A 16,457-nucleotide genomic window follows, 5' to 3' on the forward strand; every position below is an offset into this window, starting at 1 on the left:
AGCGTAAAATTCACACTTCCTTTTGGAAAATTCTCTAATTTCCTTTGAGTTAAAATAGAACAAATAAATTGAGCCGACGAAAACTTATTTCGTGTCAAATGTGTGTTATTTATTACTTTTCTCAAAGTCAGAAGTTTATGTTCTGTGTCACTGTGTGGGGTATATTTTTTTCTTAGTCAAAAAGTTCTTGAAGAAGCAAACTCCACCAGTATCTCTGATTCTTCAATTGTCCCAACCGCCATTGATGACATAGCAGAAAAACGGTGTTGATTGAACCGGGGTAAGATTCTCATCCTCTCTATGTTCAAGTCGCCACAAAAAAATTGGGTTTTTCTTCATACAGAAGAAGCAAAATTTTGTTGGGGTTCATTCAGATTAACCCATGGCTCTTCCTTCTTCAACAACTGTTACAAATCAAGAATCTCAACTACAAACCCTAAACCCAACTATAATCCCTGGTCTTCCAAACGATTTAGCAACGATTATACTTGTATTCGTTCCTTACTCTCATCATTCACGTCTTAAATCCATTTGTAAATCATGGAAGCAATTTTTCTCTTCCAAAACCATCATTTCTCTGCGGCAAAAGCATCTCCCACTATCTACTCTGTCTCCCCTTCTCTGTATATTCCCACAAGATCCTTTAATTGCTTCGCCGTACCTGTTTGACCCTAGAAATCTTGCATGGTCTCCACTTCCACCTATGCCTTGTAACCCTCATGTATATGGGCTTTGTAATTTCACTTCGATTTGTATCGGCTCTCATTTGTATGTGTTAGGTGGGTCGCTTTTTGATACACGATCTTACCCTCTTGATTACCCATGTCCTTCATCCTCTGCCTTTAGGTTTGATTTTGGAACTTTTTCATGGGAGACGTTGGCGCCTATGATTAACCCTAGGGGGAGTTTTGCGTGTGCTGCGGCACCTAATTTGGATAAGATTTTGGTGGCGGGTGGTGGGTCTCGGCATACGATGTTTGGGGCGGCTGGTAGTAGGATGAGTTCAGTGGAGATGTATGATATTGGGAAAGATGAGTGGGTTGCATTGGATGGGTTACCTAGGTTTAGAGCAGGGTGTGTTGGGTTCTTTGTTGGGAATGGAGAGGAGAGGGAATTTTGGGTGATGGGTGGATATGGCGAGTCGAGGACAGTCTCCGGGGTGTTTCCTGTGGATCAATATTATAGGGATGTTTTAGTGATGGAAATGAAGAATGGTGGGAAGTGGAGGGAGCTTGGGGATATGTGGGAAGAAGGGGAAAGGTGGAAGCTTGGAAAGATTGTGGTGGTTGAGGATGGGCCTTCGGAAGCTCCTGCGGTATTCATGCTCGACCGAGGTGATATTTTCAGGTATAGTTATGGAATATCTTGTTATGCACATTTTATTTCACTGTCAGCAATTGTGTGAGCTTTGTGAAACTGTTAGTTTCAGAGAATCCTTAATTAAGCTTTGAGAACGAACTAATACTAGTATTGGAATGGTATGCCACCCGAAAAGAATGGTATTGGCATAGAGGATTCATACGACATACCCCAACTAGTTTGCATTGAGGTTTGGTTGATTGACCGAAACTCCTTAAATTAAGGAACCACACATCTAGTGTAGTTATCGCACATCACTATGACAAGTCTAATACATTGTGCATTTAAGAGTCGATTTTGGTGAAATATCCAACCTCAGTATTGTGTCTTTTTTCCGGGAAAGGGGTGGATAACCTAGTAGGGCAAGGAATTAAGCACTACATGATAATTTGATATGTTTGTTTGATGCCTTGATTTGTGATTTATGTTTTCTTCTTTTGATAAGTTGAAATAATTTTATTAGAGTTAGTAGAGTGACGTTTGGTTTAATTTTTTTGGATAATGGTGGTGTCCATGCCAGGTTGGCACACACCTCTACTAAACCGGTTAGCTACTACCTCCTGTGAGAAGAGATATTGGGTGACTCTCATTAATGTATAGACAGATGTGTACAAATCACTTTTCACCTTTTTATCTACACTGGGATTTGACCCAGTTTTGTCAAAAATTCGAAAGAGTTCTGCCAAATTATTTTCCTTTTCGTCGATATAGATGAGATGATTGACTTTCTAGGCTCATTACACAATTCACGTGACAGAATCTTCTCGATGCTGATCTTCAATGTACAACTTAAAACAAAAAAAGAACTTGTTGCGAACTGTTTTCAACCAAAAGCCAAGAAATAAAAGCTTGTTAGGTTTTTTGTCTCAAATATTTTATCCAGATGCCTTCCGTAGACTCATTGAGATGATTGTTCGCAATGTCTCCTGGAGACTTTTTTTTTTTTTTTGAAATAGGTAACTTATGTCTCCTGGAGACTTTTGTAATTCTGTAATTTTCTATTTTGCATTATCTCCTTGGCACTTGCTATAATCAAGTTTACTTACCTTTTCCAAAAAAGGAAAAGAAATTCGAAATCCAAATGCCACTGAGAAACACCCAATTGGGTATCACTCATGGGCAACATTAATGAACACAAGATCAAACTAAATCCATTGTACGTTACTCCCATAAATGATCTTTTCCCTTTATTGCCATTGTTATTGTGACTCTGTACCCCCTTGGCAAACCTCTCAACGCTAATCACCTCCATTTATGGCCGGAAACAAGTGCCGAAGCTTCCCTAAAAATCTCAAGTTATTTCTATCTCTATGGTTTTGCCAAAGGGAAGTAAATTATTTGAAAATAATTAATCAATAACCATACTTATCCTTTTATAAAGATAATATACCTAAGCTAATCATCAATCAAGAATATACTAACATTTAGAATGCCACTGTTGTTTGTGTAATCTTTAAACTATAAGATTTTTAGCCATCTCTGAAACCAATTTGGTGACCTCTCCCCTTCCTCTTCTATTTTTCTTTCATCTTCTCTTCCTCTCCAAAATTAAAGCACCACTCATAGAGAGTTTCTGAGCTTCTCAGATTGTGGGTCTTCAATGGAGGAGGCTAAAAATGGTTGTGAAAAGATGGAACGGTGGAGGAGTGTGCAGTTGAGGATTACCATGTATTTTTCTTTCTTCCTTGTTGTTTTAACGTTTTAAAAAATATAATTACCATGTGCTATTTCAAAATAAATAAATAATTACCACGTGACATCTTTTTAGAAAAAATTATATGTGTCATTAGTTAATTTGCTCATTTAATATTCGACACTCCTATAGATACAAGTGTTCACAAGACACTTTTGTCAAGTAAAAGTGTCTATTTGGTCACTAGTTAACTTGGAGTGTCTTAACTTACAAAACCCGCCGAGTTTAAGGGGATATCCGGGTATTTAGCCTTTTCCCCCTTATTGTGATCACAACAATCTGTTTGGTTCCTCTATTGAACACCAGATTAGTCAATGGAACTAAATGTAAGTGGATATGGTTTATGACTCGTCTTTAGACCGTTGGTTAACTGATGACAACATTGGTGGGTTTTAAAAGTTTTTTATGCCAACGGATAAATCATTCCTTGACATCATATAGATTTTGTTGGGTATGGACAAAAAAGGATTGGCGGAAATTGTACGTCATTAATTTAATTTCTTAGTGAAATAGGTTCAGTTCACTTCTTTTACATGGAATAAACATTTCTCGCCTATCTACCTGAAACACAGTTAGCAAGTAGTATAGATGTGTGTGTTTGTATCTTTCTGAAATGCAAGAATGCTCACTTGTCCTGTTTTATTGCATGTAATTTGAAAATTTATTCAACTTTTATGGTATAGGAATAGTGGATATAGCGGTGGAACATTATGTTGAGTTCTGTTGGATAGGTGAAGAACAGCTCATTGTTCATATTATAATATGAACTTGAAGACTCAATTTTTTGTGTATGAGTCGATAATATTTATGCAGGAATATGTCTACATTTGTTTTTGTTTATAAGGAGTATGATATGAGTAAGTGGTTGATCTGACTGTAGCTTGTTTGTTCTGAGGTTTCTCAAATTAATGTTTCTTGGGTGCATCATTGGTCTCTGCTTCATGGAAGATACTAACAGATCCTGTAATGTCGGACGGGATAGCAAACAGGAAAAAGATAACTCTTGAGTATATTTTTGGGTGTCTTACAAATGTGCTCTTTTAAAATTTTATTTATTTTGTGGCTGTGTTGGTTCACCACTATCATATGCAGTCTTCAAAGTACACAGCTTTTAGAAAGCTTCTAAATTAGAAGCTTATCCATGTATTTTCTGTTAAACCTCATGATAGAATTTGCAACTTTGGTTATTTGATGTTGAGTTTCAGGATTTTTTTTCTTTGAAAGAAAACTTTAGAGTTCTTGGTAATATGCATATACATCTGATTCATTGAATTTATATTCAACCCTAATTTAGCTAGAACAGATTCTGTAGGGTCTGATTGCCTATTTGCGTGTGGCTACTGCCTATACTCTGTTAGTTTCACAATACTTGGAAATTTCGTCAATTTGTCAGTGTCCACATGAAGGCCTAGTGTTTCGTATCTTACATTTTTCTGGTCCTTTGTTGCATTTGTAGCTATATAATGGCTTCCAACAGTTGGATAAAGGAAACAAGTCTGCCAAGAAAAACATCTGATGAATCATCTGTTGGCTTTGTTGCATTGGATGGGGAGCTGCATGTGATATCTCATTTAAATGGGGTTAAATCAAAGGAGTGCCAAGGATTAAGGCAGCAGAAAAGGTCAACTATGCTTGTACAAATATACCATCCTAGGACGAAGTCATGGAGGTCTGTCACTACAAGGTCACCTTTTCAGCACCCTTTGGATTTCAAAACTGCAGTTATGTGCACCATTCGTCTGTAGATCTATATTGTTGCATTGGTGTGCCTATGAAGCAGTTGTTTGGTTTAGTAGATCCTCCCTCTTTACCTGTTGTGAATGGCATTGTGTATATCTTATTGTCAGAATTAGTACTGTAAATGCAACTGTAATAAATGTAATTCTTCTTATCTCTGTCTCTTTACTTTTATCAATTGCTTCTATGAAACACTTCCATGTTTTGCTCTCCCTCACACACACACACACATATTCCCTTTCTATAATCTTCCTGCAGTTTATCCTCTTCATATTTTGAACTTCGATTCCTAGTTCAGTTTCTTTATGTTCTTTTGGATATATCTTCTCTTCAGCATCAGCAGTTTTGACTATGATGCCTTTTCTTTCCGTTGAGTGCTTTTGTCTATCTGGTTGCCTTCGGCTTTAGCAACTAAATGTTGTTTGAATCCTCTCTGGCAAAATCTTTAGCCATAGAATCTGCTGTCCTCAAATATGAAATTTGTTCCAACACCCAACCTCAACCCCTTTGAAAAAAGTAGTTGAATCCTGCTTTGTGCCTGTTCTGTTAGGAAATAGTAACATATTGTTACACTAGAACAAACAAAATTACCCGTAGAGAGTAAAGATTATATGTATAAATATAATGATGCAGCCAGCCTGAAAGACAAGTAAGGCGTCCACACGGTGAGGGAATAAATTTGCACCTCATCGTCACTTGTTGATCCTGCTGCCATATGCATTTAGCCATTTGCACTCCATTTCTTTCCTTGTCACAGAATGTGCTGCAATATATGAGTGTTCTTTCGAGTTTAAATTCATACCACAACTAGGTTGTGTCTGGTTAGAGAGGGATGATGAATCTGGTCATTTAGCTTTTCTGTTTTTGTTTTTGGGGGATCAGTACCTTGCTTGTCACTCTCTTCTTAGCTAGGAACTATTGTTGACGTTCACATTGATTCTTTGAAATTGTTCTTTAATTAAATGGTTTGTAGCCACATAAATGTATAAGTTTTGTTTTCGATAATAAATTTCAAAAGTTAAACCTTTTTTTCTTAAATTTTCTGTTAAGTCAAATGGTATCATATAAATATATTGATACGGAGAGAGTATATATTTGAGGTGGTCTGTATACGGATGAGGTTATCATATATCACTAGTAGAGTAGTGTTTTTCTCTTAAATTGGAGACACCAGTCACTTGAATTGAATAAAGAAATAATATGTGGTGGAGTATTATTTATGTAAGGTGCGGGTTGACTGAATCATAGGAAACTTGGTACAAGTTTGATTGAAGCCAATTTGGAAACCTTTGTAGTATTAAAGAAAGAAAACGCCTCTGTGTTAATGGCTGCGCTATTGAAGTAGGTTCCTGGAAACTGAAATTAGTGGGGATGGACTCGCTCCATATCAATTTATATGATGTACTTTGACTAGGCACAAAGTTTAGGAAAAAAAGACTTCAAATTTATGATCTAAAGTAAGTCATAGATGTTTGTCTGTTTGTGTCATTATAAATCATCTCATAAAATGAGTTGGAACTAAATATAATAATGTGTCATTAACGGATTTAAAAAAAGAAAAGTGTCATATAAATTGGAAGAGGGGGATATAAATTGGAAGAGGGGGCGTATAAAACTTCCATAGTCTGCGGACTTCAATTCTTGGCTGCTATATAGAATTCAAATGCTGCTTTTTTTTCCTTAATTGTCTAGTCTTTGTTGCCTAAAAACACATGCATAAAATACTAGGTTGTTGTTTTATTCAAACATTCTAATGGTCCAACTAATTCTAGCCAGCAATTTCAGTTGCATTAATATCAAATAGGAATTATCTTTATATGATTTCGAATGAAAAGATTACTTTTTAATCTCTTGCAATTATTTTTATTATATGAATTTTAATAAAGTAACATTTTTCTCTAACGAACAAAACTTTAGTATGAGAACACTGCTAAAATTTTGGACTCGGTTTCACTCATTTAGCTTAATTAGGCTGGCTTAAATTTGTTAATCACAATTCATAATCCGAGATATATAATGCTAAATCGTGATTTGACTATTGAAGTAACATTTCAAACGACAAGAGTATGGTGTCAAAATTACCAGCTTATTTTAACTCAAATAGTTTTTGAACAGGTTATAATTCAACTTATCCGTTTTAACCCGCTTAGATTTAACCAATAGTGTAAATGTGGTAAATTTTTTCTAATGAACCCAGTCACAATTAAAACTCAATTAGAGTTTATAGCAGAACCTCTCTAAATTACTAGTACTCTCTAAGATAACATTTTTCTTCGGTTCTGATTTGGACCAGTGAAAAAAATCACATAAGTGAATATATTTTTGTAAGACTCGATCCCATTAACATTAACATTATTTCAATAATCGAGATTAATAATTATTTTATTAATATGATACATAGGTTAGTAAGATTAAGATATAATGATTACATAGGTTAGTAAGATTAAGATATAATGATTTTGATGTAATCAAAATTAACTTTCATTGAATCTCGAAAACACTCTTTAAATTAACAAATACTAATCTATCGATTAATTACCACTTATACAAAATAATAAAATTTTATGATCTCGACAAATATTTAGTCTAGAGAGATCCTACCGTAATTATAAAAAAAAGTTCATTGCCTTGAGTGACAAGATTTTAACGATTCAAATCAAAATTAGATAGTAATTACGTATATTGCCCGTCATTAGATAGTCATTGACCCATTCAATTTCCAACTTTTTTTTAATTAAAACTCTTCTCGTCAACAGTCAATAAAAAGGAAAAAGACTTGAAACATTGTCCAGAAAAAAACAACTCTTAAAAAATCCTCATAATTTCAATGTTTCTTGCATATAAATAGACCCCCTATTAGTAACTTTATTTTGTATAATCATAAATATGAGATCCCAAACTAGAAATATTATAATAGCAATAACATTTGTTATTCTACTAAGTAGCATACCTCATGAAGCTACATCTAGGATTCTAAAGAAAGAAGGATGGCGAAATAGTAATAAACATCTTTTGTTACCATCTTTCTACAATCCCGTTCGTACTCCTACTCCTAATCCTGGCACTGAAGGCAAAGCGTTCAGTGCCAGGACTATTGAGCAGAAGAACTTTTCTGCTCGAGGAAGGAGGGTGGTTGTTCATCCTCCTCCTTCCTATGATAGAGCTTTCAGCAAAAGAGACTCTAGTGTTTCTTAACCGGTTTAGTACTCGATCTATAACTCATTAGACTTGAATCTTGTACAGCAGAATACCCATTTTTTTGAAAAAACTATGGTGTCAAGATCAACTTGGGCGTACCTCACTGATTTCATGGGGGTATTTGTCATCTTTTATCAATAGCAGGTATCATGTAACTCTGTCTGACAAAGTTAAGACAAATGAAAATAAATTAATTAATGTTTTTGTCTCTACTGGAATTTGAATCTGAAACTCCATGGTTCTCAACTCACATTTTTTTTTTGTATTTTTTTTTTAAATTTTGTTTGATCATTCTTTCATTTGTAATATTTAAAAAAATCCTGATGAAGTCCCTGTCCGGGGCATAAGGATTATTTGTGCTTGTTATAAGTCGAGAAAAGTCTCAAAATAGTCCTTTATTTTTGGACATAGACTCAAATTCATTCGTATTCTTTTAAATGGAGTACTAATAGAGCTTATTGTTTATCAAATTGGTGCACTTTTGATCCCTTCAAGCGAAGATTAATTATTTACCCCGATTGAGTTTCTAAAATGAAAACATCATGTGGCATTTCCATATCAAATTTTAGCAGACTATGCAGATTTAAAAAAAAATGTAAGTCATTATCATTAGATTGTGAGCCTAAGGTGTGTGTTGTTGGTGGGTGGATGGGTGGGTAGGTGGGGGGGGGGGGGGGGTGATCAATGACCTTTTAACCTTTTATGATATTGTCGGAGTTAAGTGTCTTTTTTGATTGCCAACTTGATCAACACTAACGCCACTGATAACCTCAAGTCGAGGGCCACTATCAGAAAGATTTCTTAAGACGTAGATCATATTATACATTGCTATATAGAAGCTAATTAAGTTGTGATGGTCCCAATGGATATTTACAACTTTACGCAATGTATGATGCTCTAAATGTTAAAGTGAAGAAATTTAATCAAGAGCGAATAAATAACATGAGGTAATAAAAATAAATGAATGAAAGTAGCAAATTATATGACAAAATTGACTTCTATGTTTTTTAATATCTTTAAAAAGAGATGAAGAGATTATTTTAACTTTGATAAAATGCAACTAGCTAATATTAGGAGAAGATATGATAAATCCAATTTCTTTGCAAATCGATTTGTTTCTCTTTTTGATTGCTATGGAGAACATTTGCTCATTGTACATTCTCATAACATTTTTGATAGGCTGTATAATGTATATAGGGGTAGGGATATAAAAGAATATGAAAAATTGATCGAATTTAATCGAATCGATTTATATAATTTTTTCAATAAAATTGTGCACAAATTTTATCTAAGTGTAACCGTCCCAAACAATAGGGATGGTTTTTCTAATTTATAAAAAAAGCTGAAAAACTCCCGAACCAAACCGAATAGCCGTATGTATATGTAAATATATTTTATATATTAACAATATGTCAAATTTAATATATAAATATATTGTATAACATTTTTCAAATATAAATATAATCTAAGTCTTAATCCTACGGTGACTAAACGACCTTAGGTCTTTGCTCTTTAATTAAACTTTAATTAATTAGGTTTAAAATTAATAAAATACTATAATAGATACTCCATCAAACAACACGACAAAATTCATGCAAATACTCGTATTAAATGTTTAAGATCAAACAATACAGCAACAAGATTTTACATTCTTGACTTCTTGGTGCAGAAATCAGAATTGAAGTGCCTCTTCAAGAAAATATTTGCGAAAGAAATATTTTGATAATAGTATAATTTGAAGTGATATTTTAAAAGTAAAAAAAAATAAAAATTAACTGAACCATGTTGATACCGAAGAGAAATCGATATGAGTTGGATGGTTTTAAAAAAATCTAATTTTAATTATACAGTATAAAATACCAAAAAAATTAAAATGATAGTAATTTTAAAAAAATAACCGATCAAACCGTCTCATTAACACCCCACTTATAATCATGATTTGTGAACAATAAAGGTTCCTTCCAAATCATAGGTATATGAAAGGACATGTATATCTATTTACGCGATGAATTAAGATTTAAAAATTTCAAATCATGAACTTTTTTATATTTGTTTTTGCAAAACCAGCTATTGATGGGGTTAGGTATAGACCCCAACCTAACCTATTGATAACTTCACAAAAAACATCATGAATAATAGTCTCATACTTTCAAGATTTCTTCAATTTTTGTGCTTTTGAAATATGGAAATACTCCTTACACCTAATAATAACTTTTATATTTTACTTGATTCTTAGTCATAACATTTCCTTACAATACATAATCACTGAGGGAGAATCATTAGCAGGTAATGAATTAGTAATCAGGAAAATTTTTAACCAAGGGATTATGGGTTCGAGTCTCGTGGATATGAAGTTGTCTTTGTTAGGGAGTGTTTTACCTTCAATGTGGGACTTTTCAGCTCAAATTTGAATTTAATCGAGCTCCACTGTGAATACCTAATACAGGGTGACAAATAAAAAAAATGAAAAGAATTAGATTCTACTACTCACGTCCAAACAATAGATTGAAGTTTTTGAAATTTTCTCTATTTGACAATTTTAAAAAGAATATGCCTCATGGAATAAAGAGGATTTAGGCAGAATAGCACAAAGTAAGAACAAGGGATAAGGGTCTGAAAAATACTCCAATTTTGGTCGAAATTATTGTTATGATACCAAACTTTATGGAGGACCTATTATCCCCTGAACTATTTAATAGTGTATTTTTTACCCCCTAAACTATTTAATAGTGTATTTTAAAGGTATATATGTGTCCACGTGAACACATTACTATTTATAATTATGCATTATTTTTTATGTCCACGTGGGCAAGTATATATGTTTAAAATACGGTATTAAATAGTTTGGGGGTAATAGATCCTCATGGTATTGTAACAACAATTTCGATCAAAGGAACCCCACAATTAAATGAAAAGTAGAGGGGAATATTATATTCTCAAGTTAGAGCATGTTTGACATTTTTGTTGAGAGGTCAAAAATATTTATTTGAGGAAATTTTTTAAAAAAATTAAGAGTTTGACAAATTAGTAAAAGTGCTTTTAAATAAAAGTCGAAATAAATGAAACCGTTTTTCTGATGTTGGGCAGAAACTAAAAAAAATTTGCTTCTTAAAAAGAGCAGAAGAAGAAGCAGAAAATTATTTTTTCAAGACTAAAATATTTCTTCCATATATACATATTTACCAATATATCTCTTATTAATTAATTAACATATCTCATAAATTTAGTTAAATTTCATTTAAAATTTTTATTTTCTATTTATATAAAATGAATTTTTTATTTTACTTTTACATATTATTATTTATATTTTATATATTATTTTGCAGAATTAGAAAAAGGTAACAATAATGTTTTTGCAAGACTAGAAAAAAGAAAAAAATTAACAATTAAAGATTTCAGCTCTCCCAAAAGAAAGATATAATATCTTAAAAATTTGAATATGTACATTTTAACTTAATAAAAATAAAAATTTAATTAAAACTTTTATAATAGATATTTAAAATAGTTTCTCTCTATAAAATAATTTTAATATTAAAAATTCATTAATACTTGTCATTTTTCATAATTTGACTCTCGAAAGCACTTTCAAAAAAAGATTAGTCAAACACAATAACTAGTCAACCACAATTATTAATGTTTTTCGTAAACACTTTTCTAGAATGCCATTTTAAAAAATATTAATTCTAGAAATAATTAGTTTTATAGTTGCAATGCCAAATAGATTCTTAAAGATTATAGTAAAAAGTAATACTTACTCGCTCATAATAAATGATAAAAATATATGTGCAAACACATAATATATATTTATTGATTTGATGTAAATATTCAATACAACAAAGTTATAGTATAACTTTAGCATTTTCTCTTCCCGTCTTTTTTGTTTATGGTAATATTCTCGTCTTCTATATGACTTATTCAATTCAAAAGTTTTTAGTAAACTCAAACATTTAACAGTCAAAACTCTTGCATAAACTTAAAAGGAAAAGATCAGGTCTTAGTATACTAACACGTTATTGCATGAGTTTAATACCCCTTAAAATATTTTCTTCCTAACCATATTAACCAAATTAAAATCTCTTCGAAACAAAACATATATTTCATAGTACTCTCAATATTTCATTAAAATCAAATATGAAATCTCAAATGCTACTTTTTATAGTCCTAATTAGCATCACATCAAATGAGGCTGCTCGAATTATTAACGATAACAATGAAAAAGAAGTAGATTTTGCGAGGGAAAGCAAATATCTTTTATTACAATCTCTACAATGGCGTCCTGTTCGTTCACCAACTCCAAATCCAGGCACCAATGTTCCTAATCAAATAACAAGCCAAGTGGCTCAAAGAAACTTTGCAGGTCGCAAGGAATTTGCTCCTCCTCCTCCTTATAATGACTACTCACAGACTAAAATTGCATTTGGCTTAGCTACAAATTGAAGATATATAAGTCCTTGGCTATTACCTATTATATTAACAATCTAACGATACCTTCAATTAAACAAATAAAATCGATAAACTCTTAAATGTATCGATAACAATAATCTAGGATATAGATATTATATTGGTTCATTCTTTTAGGGAAAGATTAATTTGTTTGACAAAAAAAATGTATTTTTGTTCCCATTGTAATATTGTGTTTTTGGCTTTTTGCTCACATCTGTCATTACATGTCAGAAGAGCTGGGCCGGGCTGGGCTGACTTGGGGTGATACAACTTACAAGTATACATTTTGATTCTACTCTTTTTTTTTTTTTTTTTAATTATGTATTCTTCAAGATTAACGAAATTTATGTCAAAATTGATTTTAAGGAACTGCTAGCAACGTATGTGACACGAATATGTCAAAGCACAATCTTTTCATACCTTGAGTTCCAGTTTATATATATTTGATACGATAAAAGTAGCCCATAAAATCATAACCCGTTTAACCAGTTCATATCCTATCCGAGACATCTAAAAGAACAACCTCTTAGGATCTCTCATTCCCGCTAATCTTTACTGCCATATGCCATTTTCCAATAAACCACGTGACTCGAACAAGTTTTACCCAATACAAAGATCAAGGTATGTTTTGACAAAAAGCTTTATGTTTTAATTAATTTAAAGGTATGTTTTGACGAGCTAGCGTTGATTCATCATGTCTAAAATCTTGATTTGAAAGGATACTTTTGATTAACTTATAACCTGTTATACTTTAAAGCTTAGTGATGAATATCATTTTTGCATTTGTTATGTTGTCTTTAATTATGTGTACTATGGAATCGAGGTCTTTATAACTAAATATATAAGAAGTGCAAAATTTAAATTGGAATCAACACAAGAATTTAACTTTGAAAAACTCTTTTCCAAGAGTCCAAATATTATGATTTCTCTCTCTTTCAAACTACCATTACATTTATGACATTTATGTTTACAAAAGTTTTTTATTGCAACCACTCGAGAAGGTAACCAATATATATATAAATCTCACTCGCCTTCCTCCTATTCTCGCTCACCTCTCTCTCTTTAAGTATATCTAGTAGCAAAAACCATGTATCTAAGTGTATCTAACTTGAAATATGGTATGTAATTATTAATTAGTGAGATAGATACTAGTATTATTTCAAACTATAGGGAGAATTAGTAAATATGATATTAATGTTTGTGTAATTAATTAGGTAGTTTCTCCTTAAAAATAATCTCCAACCTAACCCAGTTTTCTATTCGCAATTTAAACCGCCTTTTAACTTAATCTGTTCCAGATAAGTTTAGAAAATTTTCCTCCTCGCTCACATAAGTTTGGTAGGAATTATATTAGTCTTTTACCTTGTGAGTTACGAAATAGAAGTTTTGTCTCGTTCGACACAAGTTCTGTAGGAATTATGTTTTGTATTATGACATAACTTATTATGTCTTTATAATATAACTTGTAGTGGTCTGCAACTGAACTTTGGTCTCGCTTGACATAAGTTCTATAAGAATTAAGTTATGCAGTATAAGATATTTTGCTATGCGTTTTATTATATAAGTACCTATGAGTTCTGAAACTGAACTTTTATCCCTTTCGACATAAGTTATGTAAGAATAAAGGTATGTAGTACCACATAACTTGTTTTCTCTTATGCGTAAATCATAACTTGTAGTATATCATGATATGAAAATATAAACTTAGTCGAGTAAAAGAATTAGTATTTGTCATTTCAATGTCAAAGGCATTTTCGGCCACTAGTTTTTTATTTAAAGTATCAAGGATAAAAATAAAAAAAACCATCAAATACTCCGATTTGACGGTAAATATTAAAGTTACCCCCCAAAAAGGGGAAATTTGTGCTAATGATTCAGCTAATTTTAACTTCTTCAATTTCAACTCAACCCGCCCCATTTAACACTCATATTAATTCTCTTGTCAGAGATTAAAGTAATTATATCATCAATTAGTTTGGTAAATACCAAGTCAAAAAATTAAATTGATATGACACTCATATTAATTCTCTTGTCAGAGATTAAAGTAATTATATCATCAATTAGTTTGGTAAATACCAAGTCTTTCTTTCTCAAAATTTAGACCATATCAATTTAATTTTTTGTTGTAACACCCTCGTCTTCTATGTGACTCATTCAATTAAAAAATTCTTAGTGAATTAACCCAAATAGTCAAAATTCTTGCATAAACTTGAAAAGAAAAAGTATCATGCTGGGTCTTACTAACACGTTATTGCATGAGTTTAAATAGCACTCATATGTTCTCTTGATAACCATATTAATTACCATAATCTCTTTCAAACAAAAATATATCCTTCATATAGTATTATCATAATCTCATTCCATCAATAACAATCATGAAATCTCAAACATGCAGCAGCATAATACTAATGCTACTTCTTATAGTCCTAATTAGCATCACATCAAGTGAGGCTACTCGAATTCTTAACTATAACAATGAAAAAGTAGATTTTTTGAAGAGAGGCAAATATCTTTTGTTACAATCTCTACAATGGCGTCCAGTTGGTCCACCAACTCCGAATCCAGGCACCAATGTTCCTAATCAAATAACAACCCAAGTGACTCAAAGAAACTTTGCAGGTCGCAAAGAGTTTGCACATTCTCCTCCTCCTCCTCCTTATAATGATTACCCACAAACTAAAATTGCATTTGGCGTGGCTATGGATTGAAGCTATATAAGTCCTTGACTTATCTATTATATTAACAATCTAACGATACCTAAAATTAAACAAAGATATTACTAAACTTTTAAATGTGTTGATAATAATAATCTAGGAGATAATGGTTCATTCTTTTAGGGAAAGATTAATTTGTTTGACAAAAATATTTTTATTTTTTCCCATTGTAATCTTGTGTTTTTGCTCATATTTGGCATGACACATGTCGGAAGAGTTGGGCTGGGTTGACTTGGGGATAGAATTAAGTATTTTGATTCTACTTTTTTTTTTTTTTTTTTTTTTTTTTTTGTAATTATGTAGTCTTCAAGGTTGAAATTTATGTCAAAATTGATTTCAAGGAATTGCTAGCAAACGTATTTGACACAAATATGTCAAAGCACAATCTTTCCATACCTGCTTTCTGAATCATAATTTGCTTAACCAATCTAAGTTTAGGTTGATCATCATGAAATAAGAGTTTCATATCATATATTGAGGAAGATACACATAGATACATATATTTTTGTTATCAGATACACTAAAATAGAGAGAGACGAGCAAGATGGGGAAGGAGATAGTCATGTATCCCATATACATGTGAATCACACTAGATGCATGTATGTATATGTACGTAATCTTGTGTTTTTGCTCATATCTGGCATAACATGTTGGAAGAGTTGGACTGGGTTGACTTGGGGTGATACAAGTATTTTTCTTCTACTTTTTTTTTTTTTTTGTAATTATGTATTATTCAAGCTTGAAATTTATGTCAATATCGATTACAAGGAACTGCTAGCAAACGTATTTGACTAGAAAATGTCAAAGCACAATCTTTTCATGCCTTGACTTCTAGCATTATATATATATTAGAAGTGATAAAGTTAGCCCATATATTCATAATTTGTTCAATTTTTTTAGTACTTATTTTTATCATATTTAAAAAAAAATTCTATCATTTGAAAAAACTACAAAAATCCCTATTCCCTCTTATTTTCGGATACATCAGTTTACGCGATGTATCGGGACGGTTGGGATGTATTCAAATTCCACCAAATTTAAAAAAAAATTATAATTTGGAAAAGAATAGGGATAGAATGTAATAAATTAACTCTTAAGATGGTGAGATTTGTTTGAAATTCCCTTTTGTTTAATTAAGTTTGATTTTATTATTGACTCACTTACTTATTATTTCAACCCATTTCAGTCCAATTCATTTCAGCTCATCAAAATTTAGGCTGCTGAAATTGATCTACGAGACATTTTATCAAAATATTTTAAAAAAAAGACATTTTTTTATTTGATACTCCTATATTATATATAGACATAATAAA

General features: G+C 31.8%; 1 protein-coding gene across 1 annotated transcript; it reads left to right on the plus strand.

Annotated features, from left to right (window-relative positions):
* The first annotated feature begins 175 nt into the window (after window positions 1-175).
* LOC125870307 (F-box/kelch-repeat protein OR23) lies at window positions 176-4,976 on the plus strand. Its single transcript, XM_049550709.1, has 2 exons — window positions 176-1,347; window positions 4,509-4,976. The coding sequence occupies exons 1-2, from the start codon at window positions 383-385 to the stop codon at window positions 4,795-4,797; spliced, it is 1,254 nt and encodes a 417-aa protein (XP_049406666.1). The 5' UTR covers window positions 176-382; the 3' UTR covers window positions 4,798-4,976.
* Window positions 4,977-16,457: the final 11,481 nt, after the last annotated feature.

Source organism: Solanum stenotomum, chromosome 7, assembly GCF_019186545.1.
Source record: "Solanum stenotomum isolate F172 chromosome 7, ASM1918654v1, whole genome shotgun sequence".
Classification (NCBI taxonomy): domain Eukaryota; kingdom Viridiplantae; phylum Streptophyta; class Magnoliopsida; order Solanales; family Solanaceae; genus Solanum; species Solanum stenotomum.

Bases quoted from the DNA above. Each gene is read 5' to 3' on its own strand.
- LOC125870307 (XM_049550709.1), top strand. From the start codon at position 383: ATGGCTCTTCCTTCTTCAACAACTGTTACAAATCAAGAATCTCAACTA. The intron at 1,348-4,508 runs GTATAGTTATGG...TTGCATTTGTAG, and splicing joins GACCGAGGTGATATTTTCAG to CTATATAATGGCTTCCAACA.